The 25,946-nt window shown below is 36.0% G+C and overlaps 1 protein-coding gene across 3 annotated transcripts in view; it reads right to left on the bottom strand.

Moving 5' to 3' along the window:
* SREK1 (splicing regulatory glutamic acid and lysine rich protein 1) overlaps positions 1-19,047 on the bottom strand; it is a 41,448-nt gene extending 22,401 nt beyond the window's left edge. For 2 of the 3 annotated variants that reach the window (XM_006186061.3, XM_014560394.2), the window contains exons 1-5: positions 18,733-19,047; positions 10,990-11,123; positions 5,214-5,329; positions 1,094-1,258; positions 780-958 (exon numbers count right to left, since the gene is read on the bottom strand). In XM_006186061.3, coding sequence (XP_006186123.1) covers positions 780-958; positions 1,094-1,258; positions 5,214-5,329; positions 10,990-11,123; positions 18,733-18,893 — 755 coding nt within the window. In that variant the 5' untranslated portion in view covers positions 18,894-19,047. Of the gene's footprint in view, positions 1-779; positions 959-1,093; positions 1,259-5,213; positions 5,330-5,615; positions 8,502-10,989; positions 11,124-18,732 lie in introns of those variants that run through there. The other variant, XM_032473360.1, reaches the window with a different exon arrangement.
* Between the last annotated feature and the right edge of the window lie 6,899 nt (positions 19,048-25,946).

Below are 25,946 nucleotides of genomic sequence, written 5' to 3'. Positions count from 1 at the left end.
GTGTACCATTTTAATCAACCCTGGACAATGGCTAAGTCACACGGCTTCAAAAGGGGGAGGCATCTGATAAAACTCTTTTCCTTACAGGTAAGAGTGGTTTCTCTGATGCACATAAATGAATTTGGTGTGTCCCTCTTTACTCTTTCCATGGTGAAAAGGGAAGCATTCGCTAAGAATAGTTATTTATCCTTTAATAGCATACATTATATAATTAACACAATCACCTACAGAATTCAGATAAAACTGTTGCCTCAATTATCTACCTGAAATACAATTTCTGGTCTTGAGTATCTGAAAGGCTACATCAATTTTTCATTTTACAAACAAGCACGTGAGCAAACGTTAAAACTCAAAAAGTATGATTTAAAACATTTTTGGGTACTTTTATTTTCTTCCCAAGATTTTGTATTTACCAAAATTCTTATTACTATATTCCTGTAAGTTTAACCCATATGTTAAATTGCCCATTATACTAGTGCAATAATGCAAAACAAACCTAACTTTTTAAAGCTTATGGAAAAAGACCTATGACTGATAAGTATAGTACATAAATGTTAACATTAAATTAGACCTTATGAAACAGAAAATGTCTTCAAACGCAACTTTAACTTAAAGCCTAAAATGGTAAGTATCTCATTTCTTTCATTCATACTTAACACAAAGTCTTCCTTTCCACAAATTGCCAATTACTATTAAAAAGAAAAAAAAAATCTTAATTACATCAAAATACTTCAAATTTTTTCAAAATCATTAGAATTTCTTTGTTTAGGGTTTCTTACTTCAGTGGCCTGTCTCCAAACATAACTCCATTAAAAGCAAGGGCCCTTGGTACAGAATTTTGGTCTGCAAATTCCACAAAAGCAAACCGAGTTGGCTGAGTCTCATCACCTGCCATCCGCACAAACTTCACTTCTCCAACTTGTTTAAAAAACTCAAGTAGTTGATCAGCTGTCGTTGTCTGAAACAAAGTAACACTTTAATAAAGTATATTCTTTAAAAATCCAGTAAATATTACTTTATCAATTGATACGATTTTTTAAGAAAGGAAAAAGAATAAGAGGTCCTACCACTCAATTCTTCTTAAATTAGTTACCTGGGAATTCAAATTGCCCACATAGACTGTTCTCCTAATTTCGTCAATTTTGGAAGGATCTACATTTCCCATAAGTGGTGGCTGTGGTATCTCTCCAAGTGTTGCAATGTTAGGGTCTAGTGCTGCTGCTGGTATAGCTCCCAAACTGCTAAGGGAAACACCCAGCTATTTAAAAAAAAAAAAAAAAGCACATATTTTCTGTTAGTATCAAGAATTACCTTTCTCTAATCTTGAAAAGTACTGATCAACTCAATAAGAATGAGAAAAGACTAGAGAGTTCTAACTTTAAGCCACACATGTATCTGAATTATTGAGCGTGAGATTACAGTAGTTTTCAATGTAATTAGAAATATAACATTTAACTATCTGGATATTTTAATTACTTTTAAGCTTGACACTAAAAACAGTCAACTCTGATTATTTGCAGTAATTACATCCTATAAAGTTTGCCATGAACACTGAATTACTAAATACTGAATCACGGTTCCTAGGGCAAATAGAGGGCTAGGTTCCTGCAAGCCTCTGGTCACAATAATTTTACCAAGCAATAAATACATGACCTTGTTTTACATGTGTTTCTGGATTTTCTTTTTTAAGGATACCTTATTTAATATATATTATTCACTCATTAACATTAAACTCATGGCAAAAAGCAGTATCAACTCATGCCTCATGAACGAACCCTATCTTACACAAGTATTTTCTCTGTAAGGCACATCACAGCCTTCCAGTGCTTAGAAACACTGAACAGAACTTTAGTACTATGCCCGCAGGCTAATTTAAATCACCATTATCGCCAACAGAAAGAACAAAAATACGAAAAACATGGCACTAAGGACCACCAAAAAAGCCCAGTTATTTACAGCATTAAGGCTAAAACAAGAAGGCAAAGTGTTACTCTGTTTGACCTCATCTGGGAATGTACATATCAAGCAATTCAAATTTTCCATCATTCTGTCTGTGTTGATGAATGACTGCAAAAGCACAAGTTTTGAGGTTTCAAATAAATTTTAGCTAGTATGTAAATTCACAAATAATGAGAATCAACTGTACCTTGGGCATTCAACATTATGTGAGTTCCTAACAGTAAATAATAATCAGACACCTAATTTTTGCTAGGTTATTAACTTAATCTTCATACCAACTCTAAGAAAAAGGTATTACTATTATGCTAATATCACCAATAAATACAAAAACAGAGAAATTAAATAATTTTCTCAAAGCTACTCAGCTAACAAGTGGTAAAAGCAGGGTACCATCATGCATAGACTAAGATTAAAAGGTAAGTTTACCTAAGAAACCTTTTAAAAAAATTACTTATACTATGGCAGAAAAAAGACAAAAACCTTTGAATGATCTTTCATAACATTACTAAAATCAGTTTTTAGTTCAAGCATTAAGAAACATGTTTTTAATGTGACTTTAAACTAGAAAATATAGAAAATCTCAGAGTTTGAAAATGAGAAACTTTGCAGAATTAACAGACTTTTCAAAGAAAGAAAAAAAAAAACACTGCAACTTTCATTTCCACCTAGGCAATTTAAGTCAACTAAGTCAACTGGCTTATATATATTGTTACACTGTTACAAAACTACTAAAATTTAACAACTGTTAAGCAACAGTACTTCCTAAAAGTGAAAATACTAGTTTATGAAGTAAGTAACACTATGCTTGTCATAGCAGCCAGTGTGTTATCTTTTTAAGACCTGTCAAACCATGTTTAACTCCTGCTTAAAACCTGTTAGAATAAAATCCAAACTTCTTTCCGTGGCCTAAAAAGCAAGGCCTACATACATTAGGGCCTATCTACCCCTCCAATCCCCAAACACCTACTTCCATCCTCCCCAACTATGCTTCACAACGATGCTGACTGCCATCCCGCCATTCTATGCACCTTGAAGACACAAGTTTTTCTCACTTTATGGCTTTTCACTTGGTGTTCCTCCTACCCTAGAAAGGTGTCCCCTAGCTTCTGCCAGCTGAGTTCTTCAATCATCAGGTTTATCATTCCCCTCCAAGAGGCTTTCCCCGAACTTATTTATAGCCTCATTTACTCCTTACCATATTACTCCGGTTTTTTTCCTTCATAGTATTAATATTCTGTGGGATACTGCTATTAACAAATCTCAGATTTTTGCTATCACCACTTCAAATTATCATAAAGTTGTAAAAATATCTTAGTTGAAAACAGGTAAGTTATCTAGTCTCTCTCCACATGTTGCTCCTGTAATCTCACTCCTTCTTCCCTGACAACTTGTCTTTGATAGTCTAACAGAGATGATTGAGGGTCACACCTTTTTTTTTTTTCCCTACTGTGGAAGAGAATTATTATACGTAGTTAAGCTAAACCACAAATGTGTGTCTTACTATTTGTTAGTTTTGCATGGAAATAAAACTAAATAGGCCTTTCCAGGTATCCCCAGCTGTCAATCCCTCTGACCTACAAATTTCTCCACTAGGACATACTGCTATTTAATATGTAGTCACCAATCATATATGGCTATTTGAATTTTAATTAAAAATCAGTGCCTCAGTCACACTAGCCACATTTCAAGTGTTCAATAGTCACACGTTGCTAGTGGCTACGACACTTGATAGTACAGTACAGACATTTCCATCATAGTACCAAGTTCTACTGGATGTGGCTGCTCTAATAATTCAATTACCCTTCTTCAGCTCAGTCTGTTTTCCAGCCCTGGTCTAAAGGGCCTTAGTATTTAGGCTGCCCTTTTGGTCTCTAATGGGTTAAAGATGATCTCAACTCTCGATATACCACTTTTGCCTTCTGACATAGAAATCTTGGCCTCTCTGAAAATGTGACTTTTAAGTAGAAACCTTATGAAAAGTTTCACTCTTATGAAAGAGTGAATCTTTTTAATGTTCTGAGAAGAGAATGAACAAATACAAAAGCTCTAAGGCAGAAAAATGTTTGGCATATCCAAGAAATAAAACCAAAGCGGCTGAAGTTGAGGGGAGCCAGGGAAACAGGTAGGGAAAAAAGGTCAGAGCCAAATTACAGTGGGTCACCTTTCCCCTCTTTTCTAACTAAAACTCTTCTTTATAAATTAAGTTTTATAATAACAGATATCCACAGCTGAATTAAAAGGAAATCATTTGCCCTCAAAGCAATAAATTAAATAATAAAAACTTTATATTGTTGATAAATAAACCCTAAGAATTTTCAAGATACCAGGACAATATTTTCTAGGAAAGGGAGAAAAAGGTGGTAATCCAGGAATTAATGTTAGAATATACCAAAACATACCCAAAATAAAATTTCTAGAAAGCCCAATTCAAATGATTAATGTTCAGTTAAAAAGCATCTTCCTCCCATGGATCGCTATACAGGGCTCTAGCAGAACAATGTCATGTAAAAATTAAAAGACCTAAAATTTTGCAATTCTAAGTCAGAAACCACTTTTCTAACTTGGATAAATAAACTACAATCAAAAGTTTATTGGTTTACTCCCAATAACCCAGTACCAAAAAGCTAGATACAACTTTCAATTAAAGTGAGTTTTGTATTTTGTCTTGGGTTCATTTTTGAAGAAAATAAATGACCAGAATCTTTTATATAAAGCAAGAACCCAGTAATAGCAAACCATTTTTAACTCCACTTGGAAATCACAAAGGAGGCATTAAGTTATTATTTAATTCTGCAAAGTTAGTAAAAAAATGTTTTTACCATGTTATATTTTCTCAGTGACAGATAAATGCTTGCTATGAGTTATTTTTTCCCATTACCAAGGTTGTGAATTAATTCCTATTTTTCAGATGGATTTAGTCCTCATGGCGGGAAATACAGTTACCTAGATTCTCCAATTCCCCATGCTATCTAAAATGCTAAGTTTCAATCACCAATATTCCAATGAATAATATATTCCAGTTCTCAAATTTAAATGAATCCCAATTATTTCAGAAGCGATTCCAAAAGGCAGCTCAAGTCAGTGATAACATGGGGTAAAAAATCAAGCAGACATTTCTAATCCTCTCCATTTGCAAAAAGATTCAAAATAGAATGCTTTCTAAGCTCAAAAAAAAAAAAAAGTTTTCGAAACTCTTTATTCAACTGATTACATACGTGAATGTTCCCTTTTAGAAGAGGGTGCATCATACTTACCGTAGTCAAGGGATTTGGGGTCGGTATGGGAAGCAAGCCTGCACCAGGCATCAGACTGGTCATGGTTGGAGCAGGAGCCAACAAAGAGAGGGCTTTGGATTCCTCTGGGATTTTACCTGCAGAGGCAAGTTTCAAACATTACAGAAAGCAGAAACACCACACAAACTTTACACTATGATTTTACAATTACCCTTGCACTTAAAAAATAATAATAATAAATGAATCTATCTATCAGATCCGTATAAAGAAATAAATAAGAACTTAAGTCTTTCCTTTTATCCTGCTCTACTAGGAAAAATAAAAGTGAGCAAAACTTCAAAGACTAACAATTTCATTAATGGAATATTATTTTAAAAATTGAATAATGTAGACAATTATTTAACACTTTGAGCTATGGGTCACCTGTACTGGAAACTTAATGTTCATGAACCAAACGATATCAAGCATGGACGCTTTCCCAGGACGGTGTTTTCGCGGTGATCGAAAGTTGTGTTACACATGACAACCGTTCGTGTTGGCTGCATCACTAATAGCACACAGAACATCAGATACAGAAAAGAAGAACATTTTTTAAAGTTTAATCCCCAGAAATGGCAAATAACCAAATTAGTCAAAAAAAAGAAAAAGAAAAAAACAAATATGTGCGAATTGAAATTTGTTCCTGAGTGTCCCTGTTAACTGAAACTACCTACTTGTGAAGAAAACAGTTTTGATAACCTTGCAATAGATTCCATTCAATTTCAAGTAGACACAAACAAAAGCCTACTGCATGTCACCAGCTTCAACTGAAAAGGAAACCTACACCCACTCGGTTAATAAGGCATCTCACTAACAATGTCAGAAATGCCTAAAAGAACTCAATTCCAAAGAATATGCCTTGGGAAACTGCTAACACTTTTGAAAATGACTAACAAAAAAAGTTCCCTCGTCTCAAGGGAACTTCTTGTATTATCGACTTGTAGGACCCATTTATGTATACTTATCTGAAGAGGGGTGGGTAATACTTAAATATCTTGCTTATAAACATCTTAACTGCCCAACAGTAATAACAATAACAAAATAATCTTGGACACTAAAAAGAAAAAGAAATCCCTATGACTAAAAAGTAAAATTTATTCTGAAATAAGTCCATCAATTTGTCATATTTAATTAATGAATTCTAACCAATTAACTTTGATAAGGACTGCAACTTTCACACATTTTTTTTCTGGTCCTTTCTCTCAACCCCTCCAAAAATAAAATTTCTAAAATGTTGACTACATACAGCTATTTTAGAAGAACTACTATAATTATGCGGCAGTTGGCTACACATTTCCATTACAAATTCTTCAAAAGTAATTTAAAACACAGTGTATAAAGTCACGCCAAATTGAAAACAGCATGTAGAGTAAATTTTCAAAAAGCACCATGCTGGTTTCTGTGGTAAAAATTCTATTGAAAACCGCCAGATGTGCAGGGATAAATCTCTGAACAAAATTATCTGAATGCATTTCTAAACACGGATGGAATTCAAGATGAATTTTTAAATTTGCTTTAAATATGGTTATAACTTATAAAATACAAATAGAAAAAAATTACATTTTATTAGCGTTAGCAAATGTCTACTTATTTCTAACCTTTGCAAATCTAAGTCTATATTACATTTGCTAATTTCAAAAACAAAGTTATTTTACTATTTCAGGGTAAATCCTGCATAAGCACAAATTTTAACATGCATAAAGATAAATAAAAGGTAGGTAGGCCTTATTGAAAAACATCAAATAACAATATTTTCTGTTTATTAGTTACTAGCATTAACACATGTATCTGTATACTCACATATATACTGTACTATTTATTGCTATCAGACCTGTTTTATCTGCCATAAATAGGTATTACTTTTTAAATGTTTACATAACCTGAACATATCTTAATAAATAAATTGAACTCCTAAGGTGGAAACCCAATGCTTCACTGCCCTAATTTGCGCACCTAGAAAACAAATAAAGGGTTCCAAGCTAGTAATGTCCCCCATTTAACATTACTTGTCAATTAAATAAGCAAAACTATCCATACAAGACAGTGTAGAAAGACTACACAAACAAAAAGGTTATTCAACACAGGCCAAAAGTTGATTATAATAATATAAAGTCTTTCACTTCTGTCTTAAAAAAGTATCACTAGATTGTCTGACTCTCACTGCCTTTCACAGTATAATAAACTATTGTAAGTATTAAGTCTAACTACAATATATTTTTTCTTATTCTGATTACCATTAAAGATGCTTTAAGAAAAAAGTTCCATTCACTTAATTCCAAGATAGAATTCAACCAAATGTACCTTCTAAATACTATCAGCATGTATAAAGTATAAAACAAATCAGCATTTAGCATTTTCCCCAAACTATCCTCCTCAAAGAGAAAAAAAAATCTCTCACTTGTCCTAATCTCAGAATCCATTTAGAAACTAGTAATCTCTGAACATTTTCAACAAAATATTCAAGCAAAGAGAGAAATACACACAAGTATTCAAAAGTTTCTCAAATATCCAGTCCCCACATAGGCAGCTAAAAGTCTTTTTAAGTCAAGAAAGTAAATTATTGTCTACAATAAATAACTATCATAAAAGTGAAAAGTCTCTTCTTGTCCTCTACCCCCAGATTATTATAAGAAATTTAACTTATTTTCCTTGATGATTTTGTATGCCTAAAATTCTAGGGGTAAAGATGAAAATTAGAAGCTATCAGTTGGTTTTTATGAGAGATGCAGGCTTGGGAGAAAACTGCAAAAATGTTACACTGAGATCAAAGAGTGTCCTAAGAATCTCATCAGTGTTTTAAGGTTTCAAGCACAAAATGCACCTGATCAGTCTATAAACACCAATTAAGACTGGCACTGAGCTTCACAATACTGTACCCTAATTTACTGTGAAAATTACTTTGTTAAGGTTGAGCTCTACTAATCAACTCCCAATACAATTCGCAATGCAATGTTATGAACCCTTAATGGAATACCATTTACAAAGAACTGGAAAACCAGCTCACAAGTTAAAGTAAAGAGATTTAACAAAACAAAAACAAAAACAAAAACAAAAACAAAAACAAAAACAAAAACAAAAAAAGGGACAAAATAAAGAAAAAAAAGAAATGAAATTAAAGTAAAACAATAAAAAACAGAGACAGGGCGTCCATCTTCTGCGGTTCAGACTCCGATCTCATTTCCCCAATGAAGGTTTCACTTGACGGCAGGTTTAGTGGCATGGCAAACAATGCCTAACTCAGGCAAGTGTAACAGGTCTGCCTTGGCCAGTCTAGTCATCTAATAATGCACAAATATCACATAGAGAAAACATACAAAACCAAATTAATAGTCAAAATCCATCTACCAGAAAATGTGGACATAAACTTATGACTGATGATTAGGCTGACACCCTGTTATGTCTGACCTTAACTTTTTCTCAGTGGTAACATTTATAAAAAGAAATCTGAGATGCGCGCAACAACAAAAAGAGGTCATATCTGGACGAGTATAATAAAAATATATTTTATTTTGAAGTGGCATGTTTTATTAACAGCACCTAATGCTTAATATGCATGAAACTACTACACATCAAACATTATTTATACAGCTTAGGATCTTCTCACAATAATACTGTCTGCATTTAAAAAAAAAACAGCAAATTGAAAGAAAACGAAAAAACTTCTTAAAATTTTTTCTATGGTTTTCTCATTTCTTTCATAATGCTGTTTCTATAACATCAAGGAAAGAATGCAATCAGTGAAGTAAACAAGATTGCTTACAGCACCACAGAACATCTCTTACAGAACTTACTCCACTGGGACTCTTTCCTTTGATTTGTTTCAAACTCACTTTGCTACCTTTTAGTACAGTAATACAGTATTATTACTTGGCTTGCAGTGCATAATCAGATACTTAACACCTCACTGCGACATTCCTCAGGTTCTATGAATTCACCTATGTTATATTTAGTTTAATTAATAAAAAGTGTGTATCTGAATGTTTTTCTAGTACCAATTATTTTATAGCTTAGTGTTCTAAAATACAACTAAATTGGAATAAAAATACATTTAAATTTCCATGTTCAAAAACTGCGAAATTTTGTCTCAAAACGATAACATTAAAAATATTCCAAAACTATAATAAATGTGCATTTATTCATTTATATCAAATAAAACAAACAAAAAAGGGAACCTCTATATGCCCATAATCTTGAACATTTATGACAAACCATGGTCACTCCTCAAATACATGAAAAATTCTATGGGAATACAGCAAGGTTCCAACAAAGCAACACTAATAAAATTCTTCCCTCCAATTCAATAAGTTAACATCATACAAGATCCTGTACTGCTGGTGGCATTAATTTTTTGATACAATTAATATTTCCATTTAATAAATCATCTACTTGATATTTTTTCCAATGCAGTTTATTTGATGTGAAATTGATATGAACTTAGTATGCAGAACTAAACCACAACAGCTCTTTTCTCACCTTGTTCTCCAATTCTGGGGTCACTGTCCCCTTACAGATCAGTAGATAAGGACAGATATTTCACAAACAGTTAACTGTAATCCACTCTAACTCCCAGGAATGGGAAAAATACTTTCAAATTTATCTGAAAAAACCTAGAAAGTTCTATTCTGGGACTTCAAAAATAACACAGTAGTACTCACTGTATCTGACTGTCATGTTTTTGACATCCCAGAACAGGCATTCTGAAATAAGCATAAAACCTTAAAAGTGCAGCAAACTTTTATAATACTTAAAAAAGGTTTTAAGACATTACCTATGAAAACTCATTAAATTGTTTCAGGTAAATTTTTTACGTTGTGGCACAGTTACCATCAGTCACCAGTGAAAATATATTTTAAAGACATTTAAACTGTAATAACCCAATTCTAGAATGTACACGTGCCACAGTCAGTGCTCTAAATACAAATTAATTACACACCAGAACAGTCAAATTCAGCACAGCCTATTATATGTGAGTGGCTCTGTAAACAAAAGTTACTAAAAAATAAGTATTAATAATAATTAGCTTTTAAAGCAGGTTAAGTCATAAAATTTAACAAATAACTATAAGGCCTTTGGCCCTGTTCCCACCTTCAACAACTATTTCCTCGACAGAGGCTTTGGAAAATTGCTTTCCATAATTTTTCATCAATTACCACCCCCCCGCAAAAAAAGCCAACAAAATAAAAAAGTAAATTCCAGTTCCACAGTAAACAATTACACTGAATATGAAATAATGGTCTCAGTAACAATTAAAGTAAACTACCTTAAGAGGATACTTTAAAGCTTAAATAATGAATATTTTTCTCAAGCAAAAATACGACTACCTAACCCCAATTTGGCAAAATGTGTACACTGCTTTTATTTATTATCATTAATGTTATATACACAGGGGCAAATACTTATCTATATATTTAAAATAATTTCCTCCACCAACTTAATATTTTAATTTCAGGAAGATTTCTTTGCAACTTACAAATTGAATATAGAAAGCCAAAGCAAGCCCAAGAAGTGAAGTAATTTATGAATTTTTAAATGTTTAGTTATAAATCTCAAATATACATAAGTAATGAATTAACCATTTTAATATATATTATTATTAGGTAAAATTCTTTCCTTCTCCAAATTTTACTTTTACTTACACACAAATACACATACACACAAACACCAGAGTACTATCTACTTGCCAATTTCTAGGAAAGCCAATGGTAGTAACAGACAGGACAGAGATTAAAATAATTTTAAAAACATATGAGATACCAACCTTCTGCACAAGGAACAACTATGAGAGCTCTGTCAATAAAAACCGTGTTAGTTAGATGCTGGGCCACGCCAACACTTGATGGGTCACGAAACTTAACATAACATACTTTGGAAGAAAAAGCAAGAGGTGCGTTGCTGCAAGATAAAAAGAAAAACAATTGAACTAATAAACATCTGGTTGGTTTTGTCATTTTCATTTAAAATTTCTTTCTTAGATCTTTATGTAATCTTACATAATCAAGGCAGGAATTTTTATTGCTAAGGATCATTAAGACATGAGACAGCAAAACTTAGTCTTTTAGTGGCAATTTGTCTACAAAGACTGAAAGCAATCTAAGCAAGCTTACAATCTTTTTGTTAAAAACGTGAAATTTAAATTAACACATTCTTAATCTCAGTGTAAAGTGGTAACAGCCGATTTAACCCAAATATGTTCAGTTAGTACATCACCATAAACAGGCAAAAATCCCTTTTCATAAAAGCACCAATCCTCAAGACTTCAAATTTTGTAACCACCCCCAATCCTTCCTTATGTGATTCCTGGCATTTAAATCACTAAAAATTTCACAAGAGTCTTAGAAACAATGATAACCAGAAATTAAAATCAAGGTCTTTTGCATATACTAGACTTCTTCAGGCTAGGCAGCTTGTGATTTTCCAAGAAAAAGATTTTACAAACACAAGTTTACGTATTTTATACGCAAAATAGCACAGACTCAGATTCAGTTCAATCTAGGCAGGTCTATGTTAAAAAGAAGCCAGACAGAGAACAGATGAAATCAATTTTTCCATAATATTAATCCATCTTGTTAGATTCCAAAATACACTATTCACATGGAGGATGATTTTGTCAACTTGCCCATAATTATGTTCAATTAAAGTCTATAACTGAATTGGCAAGTAAAAAAGGAACCAAACTAAAGATGTACCTAATGTTTAACATAAATGTACAATCCTTTTAAACATTAACGTTTTTCACACTAAAAAAGATCATTTGAAAGATACCAAATATGCCTCGTGCAATAACAGTAATTTCTTTACAAAAGAGATCAAAGAAGCTGACCATAATCTTAGTCCTAGTAAATGGCAAAGATGGGATTTACAGCCTAATCATCTAATTCCACATCTCATGCAACCTTAATTACTCAATTAATCAAGAATTCTAAAGCCACTTTAATATACTACTAACATACTCTTTAATTTGTAAATTCATAAATATTCATCATTTTTTTAAATTTAAAAATTACATATAGAAACAACTCCATCTTGATAATGGCTAAATATATTTATGATACTAACCAAACACTGATAACAAAATAAATTGTATCTAAAACTAGAAACTATTTATACTGTTATTAACATAACTTAACTAGTCAGGCTAATTAAAGTAGCAAAAACTCTACTTTCTCACCCAACCCATCAATTCACTCCTGCTGAAGGCCATCCTATTCAGGCTTCAGGCCAGCCCTCTCCAACAATCTCTTCCTACTCAACATCTAAGCCACCGAAGTCATTTTATGTATATTTGTCATGAGGTAAATACATTTGCATCTAGACTTTACCAGCCTTTACATTACCAAATCTCCAATTTAGGCATCTCCAGAGCTCTAGATACCGAGAACCAAGTGCGTTCTGGAATTCTGCTCACCTTGATGGTCACAGGGCCCAATTCTGAACTTTTTCTTAAATTCATCATCCTCCTTCTTCACCAATCCTGCCCTTTGTCCTGTATTTCCTATCTCAGTTAAAGATACTACCACATTATCCAAGTCAGAAATCTGGGAGTCACTAATTTGACCATCAATAGTACTATTCACCAAATATTCACAAATCACCTTCTGGCTACATGGTAAAATTCCAGTTCTTTGTTCCTCAAAGTTAGGTATGGCCTTGCAATCTGCTTTAGCCAATTAAACATGAGCAGAACTGACACGTGTTAGTAGCTTTAAGGGCAGTTGCTCGGTTCTCTTCCTCTGCCATGGTGACCAGCAACATTCAAGAAATGGGTGGCTGATACATCAGCTTCAAGTGACCACGACAAGCAGAGTTCTCCACTCCCCCAGTTTAGTATAAGAAATAATCTGTTTTTATCAAACTACTACTACTGACATTTGTGGGTTATTTCCATCTTTGACTTTCCCCTCTTCTTCGTCATACAATTGGTCTTTAAATCCTATGAAGACTGCCTCCCACATATTTGTCACATTAATTCTTTCATCACTCATCATCAATGCCTTCACTCAGGCCGTCAGTCATTTCTCACTGGGATTACTACAACAGCTCCTAACCAATCACACTGCCTGCAATCTCAACTGCTTATTAAGTCTTTCACAAAAGTTGCCAGAGTAATCTTTTTAAACCTTAAATTTTGTTATGTCACGCCACTGCTTAAACTTCCTCAGAGATACCCTTCTGTTCTTGCTTTATCATCTAAATGCACCCAAAAATCCAGGCATATAAGACTTGTGGTTCCCGTGACACATTCTGAACATCTGGGCCATCTTTGTACATGTTTCATTTGGCTATGATGTCCTCTCTCACTCCCTTTTTGAATGGTATTTCCACTTTTCTTCAAGGCTCCAGTTTCCAAGTCTCCTTGGAAAGTCATTTTTAAAAAATCAAAGTGATTAGGTACCCCCACTATATGTCCTATCAAGACATCCTACATACCTTCAGCACAGGCCTTATCAGTTTCCTAACGTGACACCCTCAACAAATCTTGCAAGCTTCTAGACACATGACTAGCCACATGACACAAGGGCCCATTTCACTGGCTAACCAGAAACCTGTTATTTGGGTGGCTTGACCAAATGAACCTGAACAACCAGATTTTCTCTCTTGGACTGGAAAGTCACTTAGAGTAACAGCTTGGGCCAGATGCCAGATGGCTGAGTACAGAATAGGTCTGCAAAGAAATTGAGCAGATATGCAGAAACAAACTGAGCTGACAGTAAAGCCTCTGATAGGAAGAGGCAGACAGTCGCCTAGGATGCAGATAGCTCTCTAGTTCCCAGTCCCAGTTCCCATAGGGCCTGGCTGTACTATACTTTTTATTCTTCTACTTATGGATATCTCCACCTTTTTAATAATGTCTCTTCTTGAGGTAGACTGAGTTACACTGTTTCTGCCCTCTGCAACCCAAAAAAAAAAAAAAATCTATGATTACAATGAGCTACTAAAGCCACAGCAATGGCAACAAGTATACTCTTTTAGCACTGACAAGCCACCAAGGAAACTACGTTTCCTAAATTGACATATCTTTTTGAGAAAGGATGGAAACCTAAGCAATCACTGTTAAAAACAACAAATATTTCCAAATAACCCTGCTTGAAACCCACATCATTTCAAACTTAAAATATCCACAGGAATAGGAATGTGAGCCCGGCTAGTAAAGCAATTACATGTTAAGACATGCCACTGAGATTTGAGAAGCCCAGGAAGTGGTTAAAAAAAATGCCAGTCTGCTCTGTACAGCAATATCACCATAAGAGAATGGATACTACACGTGGCTCCACCAGTGCTATAAGCAATTTTCTTCACCTTCATCTCCAATTGCCTTCTTTAAAATAGAGAGTAAAGATCATCATAGTATTTACTTTATAAAAGTGTAAACATATTAGCTTTTCAGGAGAGGTAGTAACACTATTTTATTCTGAATGTTATAGGCTAAAATGATACAGCAGCAAGTCTAAATACAAGTATCTCAGAGAACAAATGTGTATTTTTATATTTATAAATCAGTATGTTTCCAAACCTTATATTTAGATCTTTCTCTCTGGTATACCTAAGCTATTAAACAGATTTACTTTTTAAAAAATTAAACAAGATTATCACTTTAAAATGTAATTTTTGACCTACACTTTTAATTTTTGAAAGGGGTTACATACTCCATTTGGTCCAAATGTATGCTTCTAAAAGAAAGTAACTACCCAAATATAGCAGATTTTACTTTCACCTCATTTGTTGAATCAAGTTTTGTTTCGGTTTGGTTTTTTAAATATAAAACTTTCTACAATCATTTTTCAGAAAAATCAGAACTTTTTACTGGGAGTTCAATGCAAAATCATAGAATCAACTTTTCGAGCATCAGTTAAATTTCTTGGACCCTAACTTGTCATCTTGCTTTTCATTGAACATGGTGATGGCACTGTACAATCTTTTTAAAAAAAAAAAATCAATGTGATAATAATATGTCCAATACTTTATTATATTAATATACAGCCTTCGAGGAGCTAGCAAAAAGAACACAATCCAAAACATGAAGTACATGGTTTTATGTATGAAAATAATAAATGACATAATTTAAACAGTTTCTCAGCAGGGCTCCAGGGATACTTTGGATGGCATAATTCCCCTTAGTGTAAGATTTCCTTATGAATCACTGACACCTACTAAATGCCAGCAATCCTCCCCCACCTCAAAAAAGGGAACCAATACATCCAATGATAGAATTTCAAAAACACATAAATTTGAAACATTAGTCTTTAAATATTATTACGATAAAATACAGCAAAGAAAAACGCTTACTACTGGCTGAGTGAAAAAGTTTACAGCAACAATGTATAAATCCTCTCATTACACTATATTAAATGTATATAAAAAAGAATGGAACAAAATGGAGAGAGGTTTTGATAGGGTGGAAGGATAAAGGGGCAGGGTTTCCTTTTCTCTATTTCCCATAAAATGATTATACTGATTATATTAAGTTTTTTAAGTAAATAAATTTAACTAAAAAAATTTAACTAGAAAAACTAGTTGAGAGATTTTACATTATGAATACTTTTGAAAGACCAGAGAAGTGAAGAAAACCAGCAAGAAAAAAAAAAAAAACACAGGTGTTGATGTTAGAAACAATGTTAGAAATCAGGCTAGGATTACCCCTTGGGGATAAGACACTGGAAGTGGGGCAAAGGAGAGCTCCTATGGCACAGAGAGTCCTCTCTGGGTGCTGGTTCCACAAGTGTGTTCACTTTGTGAACTCATCAAGCTATATATACCTACCCTATACACTTTTCTACATGCACATTTACAGGAAAAAAAAAAAAATTTCTTACCACTGTAAAAAGGTTTTCATGATGTATCAGAATCTTTTATTGCACAAAAAATTAAAAGAGAAATTCTGGATTTATCATCTGGCAGCACAAATAATTTTTAATGTTTATGATGAATGTTTACACTAATGCCTAATGTTTAAAAAGAAATGGAATAATGCTTCATGCCAAAAGAATTAAATTTAAAATCTGAATTTTCATATTAACAACTAAACTCTTAAAACGTTAACGAGAAATTTTCATATTCTGTTATATTTCCAAATTCATAACAAATAAATTTCCACTCAGCTTACAAAGGTAAATCATAAAATACTGTTTCTGCAACACTGCAAAAATAATTACATCTTCAATACGACTACTATTGCATTTTTATCCATTTCAGTCCAAATTTGGAAACACATCTTTAATACAACGACCAGATTAATGACAACCTCATTACAGAGCAGAAAACATGCTTGTTAGTAAAGCATGTCAATATTTTTGAAAAAACAGGAATAGGGATTGAACTTGTGGAAAAAGGATTTTGCCTGGCCTATATGTTATATTTATGTTACAATTTTGCAAAATGCATTAGTTTGTGACACACTGACTCTATATTAATGCACTGTTTAAGTGCAGAGCTTTTTATTCTCTTTGACTTTTAAACTCCAAACAATTAACACTTGATTTCAAAAAATAGTCCACTACTAAGTGTTAGACAATAACTGGCAGCATATTGCCACCCAAGCACACGTTTCAACTATGTACGTGGTCTCATCTAGGCAATGAAGAATATTCTGTGATTTATTTCTTCTACACATAAGACACTACCACAAACTTGAAAGCAAGGTTAGTTTACAGAGATTGACGTACAAAGTATTTTATTAGTTAATTCCATCTTTCAGAATATAGCACTCCTCCAAACACATCAATTATTAAGAAATGTTCTGAGTGCTTGAATGAAGTGATAACTGAAAGCATTTTCAAAAGTTAAGTAAGCTATTCAATACTATATATGCCACAGCTAGTCAATAAAGATGTGCATGAACTTAAGCATTCTTGACAAAAATGTACTAACTGATCTATTCAGGTAGAAAAAATCTATATAAACCTAGATGAGTCATTCTACAAAATAAATTACAAGACAAAAATATTGTCATGAAAGACTTTTTTAAAGGAGGGGCTGTTCTAGATTAAAGGAGATATCCAAATGCATTGAGTGGTCTCTGATTATATCCTAGATTAAAAAAGGGGAAAAAGCGCTATCAAAATAATTGGAGAAATTTAGATGTTATACATTATTTCATCAATGTTAAACTTGTTCGATGTGTTAATAGTATTGCGGTAATGCAGAAATAATGTACTTCTTAAGACATACATACTGAAGTGTTGAAGGGTGAATAGTCATGGTGTCCGCAACTACTTTTAAAAGGATGGAAAAGGGAAGGGGTGTGTGTGTGGGTGGGTGGTAGGGTGCAGAGCTGGAGACAAGGAGAGGGGGAGACACAAAGAAATTAACTCTGGCAAACTGTGAACGCAGGTGAAGGGAACATGGGTGTTATTCTTTCAACTTTTCGGTATGCATGAAATATTTCAAAACAAAAATTAGAAGAAAAACTTAAAATTTAAAAATCCAAACATCAACTTTTATCAGTATCTATGCTGTAGCAGCAATGCGATAAACTTACAGAAAGAAAACTGAAGAGAAAAAGGTCTACATGCAACACTACGAAATAAACCAAAAAGTCAAATACAAATTTTTTAAAGAAAAATGCTTGGCAACTACTACCCCTTCCTTCAAAGGATTTTGACACAATGAAGAAAATACCGAGGATTTCCAGATTCTAAGCTCTAGCTTTAAAAAGCTTAAGCGTGTAAGAAAGTAAACAACCCCCAAAGCCCTTACAAATTTTGTGAAAAGATAGTATTGTACAAGGAAAAATCCTACTTCAAATACACTACTTGGGAAGCGTCCGAGGACTGTGAATGCCAGTCCAGATTCGGACTTTCAGAAGTATACAGCAGGAGTGATCCTGCACCGACCATTACTTTTTCTGAAAGGTTTAGGACAGTGTGACCTTCCATGAGGAAATTTTAATCTGGTGCCAAAAGGGCGAACAGACATGATCTTTAACAACATGGATGAGCTCGGTTAGATCAACGAAGATGCTAAGTTTGTGAACACGGCCCTGAGGAACAAACTTAGCCCTGATCCCACCCTGTCATGAGCCCCGGGCCTCCTCGTCCGCGATAACGGCCTGGCACCGAGGCCCCAAGAACTGGACAGTTTCTCAGGCGCAATCTCCGCGGTTTTCACGTCGCAGAAACGCTATCAGGCGTTTGCCATGAGGACTATTCCGGGCCCACCTGCGGCCATCTTAAGTTCGGGAAAAAAAAAGGGGAGGGGGAGCGAGAAGGAAGGGAAAGAATTCGAGAACCCGGCGGCGACCATTAGTCCGGGAGGCACGAAAAAGGCAACCTCTCTAAGGCCTTAGTAAGGAGTCTCTGCAGACGTTAACCCCGCAAAGTCCGACTAACCAGGAAAGCACGAGCGCGGTGCGGGGCCGCGGTGCCCTAATCAAACATGGGCACCAAGGTAAAGCCGGCGGTCACGTGACGCACACCGCGCGCCCCCGTCCGCCCTCCCCCACGCCTGGGTTCCCGAGGTCTCCCCGGAGCCCGCGCCCCTCCCCCAGCCGTGCCCGACCACTTACTCCGGGGGGTAGAGCCGCAGCTCCTCGATTTCTCCTAGGAAGGAAAAAAGCGTCCGCATCTGCTCGCTGGTCACTGCCGACGACAGATTCGTCACCTGAATCACCGCCGTAGGGGTAAGGCCGAAGCCTAAGCCCAAACCGAAGCCCCCGCCGCTGTTCATCCCGAACCCGCTGCCGCTGCCACCCGCTCCCCAACGTCTACGACGCGTCAGCGACGGAGCCGGGAAAGCGGAGACCGCGCGGCCGCGAGCGCGCTCCCGCTGGCGAATTCACGGCGGCGGGCAGGTCTAGCCGCTCGTTTCACAACTCCCCTGCTCCCAAGGCTGCGCGCGCCACCCGGAAGCGTCGCCCCGGTAACCCGCCGGATCTCGCGAGGCTGCGGCCTGGTGCTGCCAGGTACCTGCGGCTGTGGTTCTTGCTCGCTTCTCCCCGCCAAGATTTTTATCGAATTTTTTCCCCGGTACAACTCGATCAGATTCTTGTGCTCCTGTAAACGAGGAAGACCCTGCTCTTTCCAGTCTTTGCTCTAGGTGGGAGTGGGGAACCAAGAGGCCTGGCGTGCCGGTGCGGAGCTGTGAAGGAGGAATGACTCGAGCCATCACAGAAAAATAACTTGACCAGGCTATAACATGTTTTTATTACATACAGGCAACTCCCCGACCCCAACTATTTAGAAAATTGGCCGGCGTCTTAATTGTGAAAAAACTTGAGAACTTTTACAAAACATGCAAATTCAGACTGAATTAAAGAAGGAGGCAGTAAGTTGAAGGCTATGCAGCCGTTGTTTGTAACTTGTCGTTTGCTTGCTCATTCCGCAGGTATTAATATTTATTGAGTGTTATGTACCAGACACTCTTAGACAAGGGCACATACAAGACAGTTACGGACGGTTCACATAGGCCTTGCAAGCTAATGAGAGACAAGTAATAGAGTGTGAAACTAGGGCAGCTGTTCCCAAAATGCCATTCGCAGAACCCGGAGGGTCCTCGAGACCTTTTCAGTGGGTTCTCAAGGTCACGACACTTAATAGTATTACTAAGATTCTGTTGACCTTCTTCACTTTGCTGACATTTACACTGATGGTATAAAAACATTAGTCACTGCTGGCACCTTAAGCAAGAATCAAGGCGGTGGCGCCAAATAGTGGTATTTTGTATTCTCCACCTCCTTGCACTCATAGCACACAACATCTAAGATTTTTAAAATAAGCTAGTTTAACTTAAGAATGTCTTTGACAAAGGAATAAAAATTAATTTTATTAAATCTTCGCCCTAGCACACACCTCTTTTAATATGTATAAAGAAATGGTGAGTACTCCTGCTGCATGCCCAAGTAGGATGGACATCTCCTGAAAAAGCACTTATGTGATTGAGTTTTCATGCAAAAGTCCAAATTTTATAAAATATATCCACCTCCTTGAGCTTGACAGCTTTCCAGTATTTAGACTTTTCTGCTAAAAATACCAGTGATATTAACAAATGTATTTTTTAACATTATACAATAAAATAAGTGAACATTTGGAAGATCTCTACACCTCAATGAACAACTGTTTTCAAAATAAGCAATGCATGCCATTACAAAATCAAAAAGAGTCATCCAAATATAAGATAGATTATATTTTAATGGATTTTAATGTAGCAGAATACAAAAAGTTAATTCATATGGCTTCCGACTCAGGCCACATTGCAATTGCACTCTAAGAAACTATCAGATGTCAAATTTGGTGTAGTATCAAACAAGAATATCTAGAATTATCTAGAAAGACTATGAAAGTAGTTTCCTTTTTTCCAATTCCTTATCTGTGTGAGACCAGATTTTCTTTATATGTTTCAACCAAAACATATCACAACAGATTGAAAGCACAAATAGCTATGGAAATTCAGCTGTCTTCTATTAAGCCAGACATCAAAGAGCTTTGAAAAATGTAAAGCAATGCCACTCTTCTCAAAATTCTTTTTTGGAAAATATCACTGTATCATAAAAATGCATCATTTATCACCCCCAGTCATCAGGAGGGGGCTAAGAAATGCATCATTTATATAATTACATAATGGGTTTGTAATTATTTTAAATGGGTTTCAAATATTAAATTTCAAAGATTTAATTTCTAATATAATAAATATGGATAGATATCCCATAAATCTCTTAGGGTCCTCAGTAATTTTTTTTTTTTTTTGGTGCCCAGTATTGAAAGTGTCCTCAATAATTTTTAAAGGTCTAAAGGGATTCTAAGACCAAATATTTTAGAGGAATAAGCACAGGGAGAATTGGGAGCATACAGGAGGGCCACTTAAACTTAGTGCCAATGGAACACTTCCCAGAAGAGATGTTGCTTGCCCTGAATCTTGAACAAATAGGAATTAGCCAGGCAGGGAGGGAGGGAGGAACAGTGAAGGGCATTCCAGACTGAATATGAAGAATACACAAAGGCAGGGACGTATGAGGGCCAAAGTGTGGTCCAGAATATTCAACATTTATTACTGATAGACCAAAGGCTGAAAATGATTAGAGAGACACAAGAAAGAATAAGCCTTGATGGAAGGAGCTATTTGTCCTGCTAAGAGGTTACTTTATCACAAGCTGTTGGGAGCCACTGAAGACATTTGAGCAGGAGAGGGATTATGTCAGATTCCTAGAATGATCATTATCACTGCCACAGGGAGATAAAGGCAAAGGGACTGGATCAAAGGGTAAGTAGTGGTAGTAATGGAAAGCAAGAAATAGTCCCAAATTTGGAGTCATGGAACCCGTTTAAGAATAAAAGGAATAAAAGCTATCCACTCAGAAAAATATATATGAACATACACTTGGTTTTAGATATAATGACAGGTGCTTTCTGGTCCTCCTCAAGCTAAACCACCAATCCCTGGGATTACCTACTACTCAGAACATTGGTCCTCAGACTTTCGTGTGCATCAAAATCACCTAGAGGGAATGTTAAAACAGAGTGCTGGCTCCATCCCCAGGGCTTCTGATTCAGTAGATCTGGAGGGGAAGCCTGAAAATATAAATTTCTAACAAGTTCTCAGGTGATGCTGCTGCTGGTGACCCAAAAAATGAAGAGTAGGGAGGAAAGAATGATCAAAGTGTCAAATTCTGCAAAAATGACAAAATTAGGAATAAAATGTGCCCATTGGTAGATACAATGTAACTACTGAGACAAAAGCTCCATGAACCAGTTTAGAGAAGCAAAGGTCACAGTTTCATTATCACCTCCACTGATTCCTCAATGAGTCTCTCAGTAAAAATTCCTACACTTTGGCCTGTCCTTATTACTCCATTACTCTGACCAATATCAGACTGCTCCCCCCGGCCCTCTGAGATGTATTTTAGAATTCCAGCCTCCATGGCATTATATTGTGTCCAACTTCTATAATCATAATCATTTTCATGGCCCCAATTTGCAGATACTTCTTCATCATGAGGCTTTTTGGTCTCATCTGCCCCAACATCTTCTAAAACAATAAGACAAGCAGTGACAAAGTTGCAGTGCAGGAAATAAGGGCTCCTCACAATTAGCCCAGGCCCACAAGAGCAAACCAGAAACCAAAAACAAGAAAAGATACGTTCTTGCAAATAAATTAACAACAAATAAAGAGAGAAATAAATATATTAAAAGTTTATGCGTGGTTGGAATTTAGAGGCCAGAGGTGAATATGGAGAGAGCAGTTCCAGAGAGCACAGTGACAGGAAGAGAATGTTGAGCTGTGAAGTGTGGTGGTAGGAATGGAAAGCAAGTACAGTGTGGACCGTACTTACAAGAATAGGCCTTGTGCCTTTGTTCAGTCATCTTGTTTTGCTTTTGGGACACGTAAGAGCTGCAGCAAACCAACTCTACGGAATTTTACAGGAAATTTTGACAGTACAGTAATTTTGACAAATTAGAAGTAATTTCAGGTAAGGAAGAATCTATAAGTAGCTCTATCTTTGAAGGAGGAGTGCAGATTGTAGTCCTAAGACAGCAAGAAAGCCCTGGAAGACAGGTTGATAAGTTGCATGAGAAAGAGTCAGAAAAGGAGTGAGGACTGTGCATGCATGCATGAGTGCACGTGTGTGTGTATTGTGTGCATGCATGGGATGTTTTGAAATAGGACTCTTCCAGAAATGAAGCAGAATCTCTTAGTCTTTTCCTGTGCTAAACCACATGACCCTCTTCTTTCAGTATCCAGAACTCTCAGTTCATGATGTCTCTAGTGGGCTAGCTCTGGAACCCTATCATTGGCATAATTTTTTTTATTACTAAAAAATTATTCTAGCTGGCTTAACCAGAGAGAAAAGTGTAGGTAGTGATGAAGTGAAAGAAATAATTGTACAACCAAATCTTGAGAAGGGATATAACTATAGCATATTTAGAACAGACTTTGGCTACTCTAAATAAAACAGAAAATATGTGAGAAGATGACCAAGGTATTTAATGGAGTTGCAGGAAGAACAGCAGAAAAAAATTTTAGGAAGGAAAGTAACCAGGACAGCACTCAGAACTTTAGCAGCAGACATTCGTAGATCCTCTCAAGAGTGTTACCAATAAGGTAAATCAACTCTCCATAATGTTTTTCACAATGAATGGCTGCACCAAACTACATTCCCCCCAACAGCATAGGAGGGTTCCCTTTTCTCCACAGCCTCTCTAGCATTTATCATTTGTGAAGTTTTGAATGAGGGGGCCATTCTGACTGGTGTGAGGTGATACCTCATTGTAGTTTTGATTTGCATTTCTCTGATAATTAGGAATACTGAGCATTTTTTCATGTGCCTGTTGGCCATTTGTAAGTCTTCATTGGAGAACTGCTTGTTTAGATTTTCTGCCCATTTTTGGATTGGGTCATTTGTTTGTTTGTTATAAGTTGTATGAGCTGTTTAAATATTCTGGAAATTAAACTCTTGTCAGTCACATCATTGGAAAATATTTTTTCTCATTCCTTAGGTTGTCTTTTTGTTTTGCTTATGATTTCCTTTGCTGTGCAAAAGCTTTTAAATTTGATTAGGTCCCATTTGCTTACTTTGGCTTTTATTTCTAGTGCCTGAGTAGATTACCCTAGGAGAACATTGCTAAGATTTATGTCAGAAAATGTTTGCCTATGTTTTCTTCTAGGAGGTTTACAGTGTCTTGTCCTATTAAACATTTATTTTTTGATTCATGATACACTATAGCAGAAACATACTCCCAGTTTCACCCCCAAACATTATTACAGCCTTAGCTTTTTTTTCCCCAAGAGCAGAAAAACATTTATAAAAGAAATTGTACTCAGGCTGCAGCTTGCTTTATTTTTTTTCCTTCTAAAATTCCTAGGTTAGGTAATCACAAAACAGAAATTTAATAAATATCCTCCACAGCCTATTTGCCTTGCTTTCACGTTACTGCTTCCTTGATCAGAAATGCTGCATTAGTTTGATAGGGCACAGAAGTGCCCCCTTATCTGAGATTTCGCTTTCCACAGTTTCAGTGATCCTCAGTCAACTGTGGTCTGAAACTATTAAATGGAAATTTCCAGAAATGAACTAATAAGTTTTAAGTTACACACTGTTCTGAGTAACATAATGGAATTTCACACCATCCTGCTTCATCCCGCCCAGGACGTGAATCAGCCCTTCGTCCAGCGTATCCCACTCAATTAGTCACTTAGGAACAACCTCGGTTATCAGATCAACTATCACAGTTTTGCAGTGCTTGTGTTCAAGTAACATTTATTTTAATTAATAATAGCCCCAAAGTGCAAGAGTAGTGATGCTGGCAATTTGCATATTCTCCTATTATGCCTAATTGTAAATTAAACTTAATCAAAGGTATGTATATACAGGGGGAAGACACAGTACAGGTAGGGTTCAGTACTGTCCTTGGTTTCAGGTGTCCCCTAGAGGCCTTGGACCGTATACCCCATGGATGAGGGGAACTACTATACCACAAACTAGATGGCTTAAACAACAAAAATGTATCATCTCACAGTTCTAGAAGTTAGAAGTCCAAGATTAAGGTGACAGAAGGGCCAAACTCCCTCTGAAGGCACTAGGGAAGGATCTGTTACAGGTCTCACTTCTAGATTCCGGTAGGTCCTCAGCTTTTGGCAGCATAACTCGAATATTTACATTATATTCCTGTGTGTGTCTGCATGCCCAAATTTTTCCTTTTTATGAGAATACGAGTCATATTGGAACAGGGGCCCATCCTCCAGTGTAACCTCATGTTAATCACATCTACAGTGACCCTATTTCCAAATAAGGTCACATTCTGAGGTACTAGGTTAGGACTCCAACATATGAATTTAGCAGGCAGATAATTTAGCCCGTAACAAATGCCCTCCTTCATTTGCTCACCTGGAAATGCCTGCTCACTTTTCATGGCTGACAGCACCCTCTGTGAAGCCTTTCCTATCTCCTCCGGGGATTATCCACAATCCCTTCCTTTGTGGTCCCACTGGGCCCTGTGCTACCTCTATCACATTGATTGATTTTCTAGCTTTTCCTCCCCTACTAGACTGTAAGTTGCTTGTGGGCAGGGACCTATCTTGCTCATTTTTAACCCCTTAGCATCTAGCAGAGTGCAGAGCACATAATTAATGATAAGTAAATATTGATTGATTGAATGGATGAATTGGGTAGAGACCAATTTAAATAGGAGAGGAAAACAAGCTAAATCCCCAGCATCTGTTTCAAAAATGGAGCAATAGGAACCCAAGGAACTTGGCCAGTCTGGCTCAGCATTTGAAAGAACACTGCTGTTCCTCAGCACAAGTAAGTTTTTGTGCATCTAGACCTGTGCTATCCAATACAGTTACCACTAGCCACATGTAGCTATTTAAATTTATATGAGGTGGGGAGGGTACCCAGTGGGAGGGTATAGCTTGATGGTAGAGTGCATGCTTAGCATGCATGAGGCCCTGGGTTCAATCCCTAGTACCTCTGTTCAATAAATAAATAAGTAAATAAACAAACCTAATTACCTGCCCCCCCCAAGTCAAACTAAATTTAAGTAAACTAAAATTAAATACAATAAAAATTCAGCTCATCACTTATCCTAGCCATATTTCAATGTTCAATAGCAACTTGTGGCTACTGGCTACCATATTGCACAGCATAGCTGTAAAACATGCCCGTCACTTCAGTAAGTCCTACTGGACAGTGCTGGCCTAAGCAATAAAATACTTTCAAGGAGACAGTCCTTCCTCAAAGACACAGTTCAATTTAGCAGTATTCTCTCATCCTTTCATATAGGACAC

Source organism: Camelus ferus, chromosome 3 (genome assembly GCF_009834535.1).
Source record: "Camelus ferus isolate YT-003-E chromosome 3, BCGSAC_Cfer_1.0, whole genome shotgun sequence".
In the NCBI taxonomy this organism is placed as follows: Eukaryota; Metazoa; Chordata; class Mammalia; order Artiodactyla; family Camelidae; genus Camelus; species Camelus ferus.
Note: the sequence above shows the minus strand (reverse complement) of the source record. Positions and strands in the feature narration are given on the sequence as shown.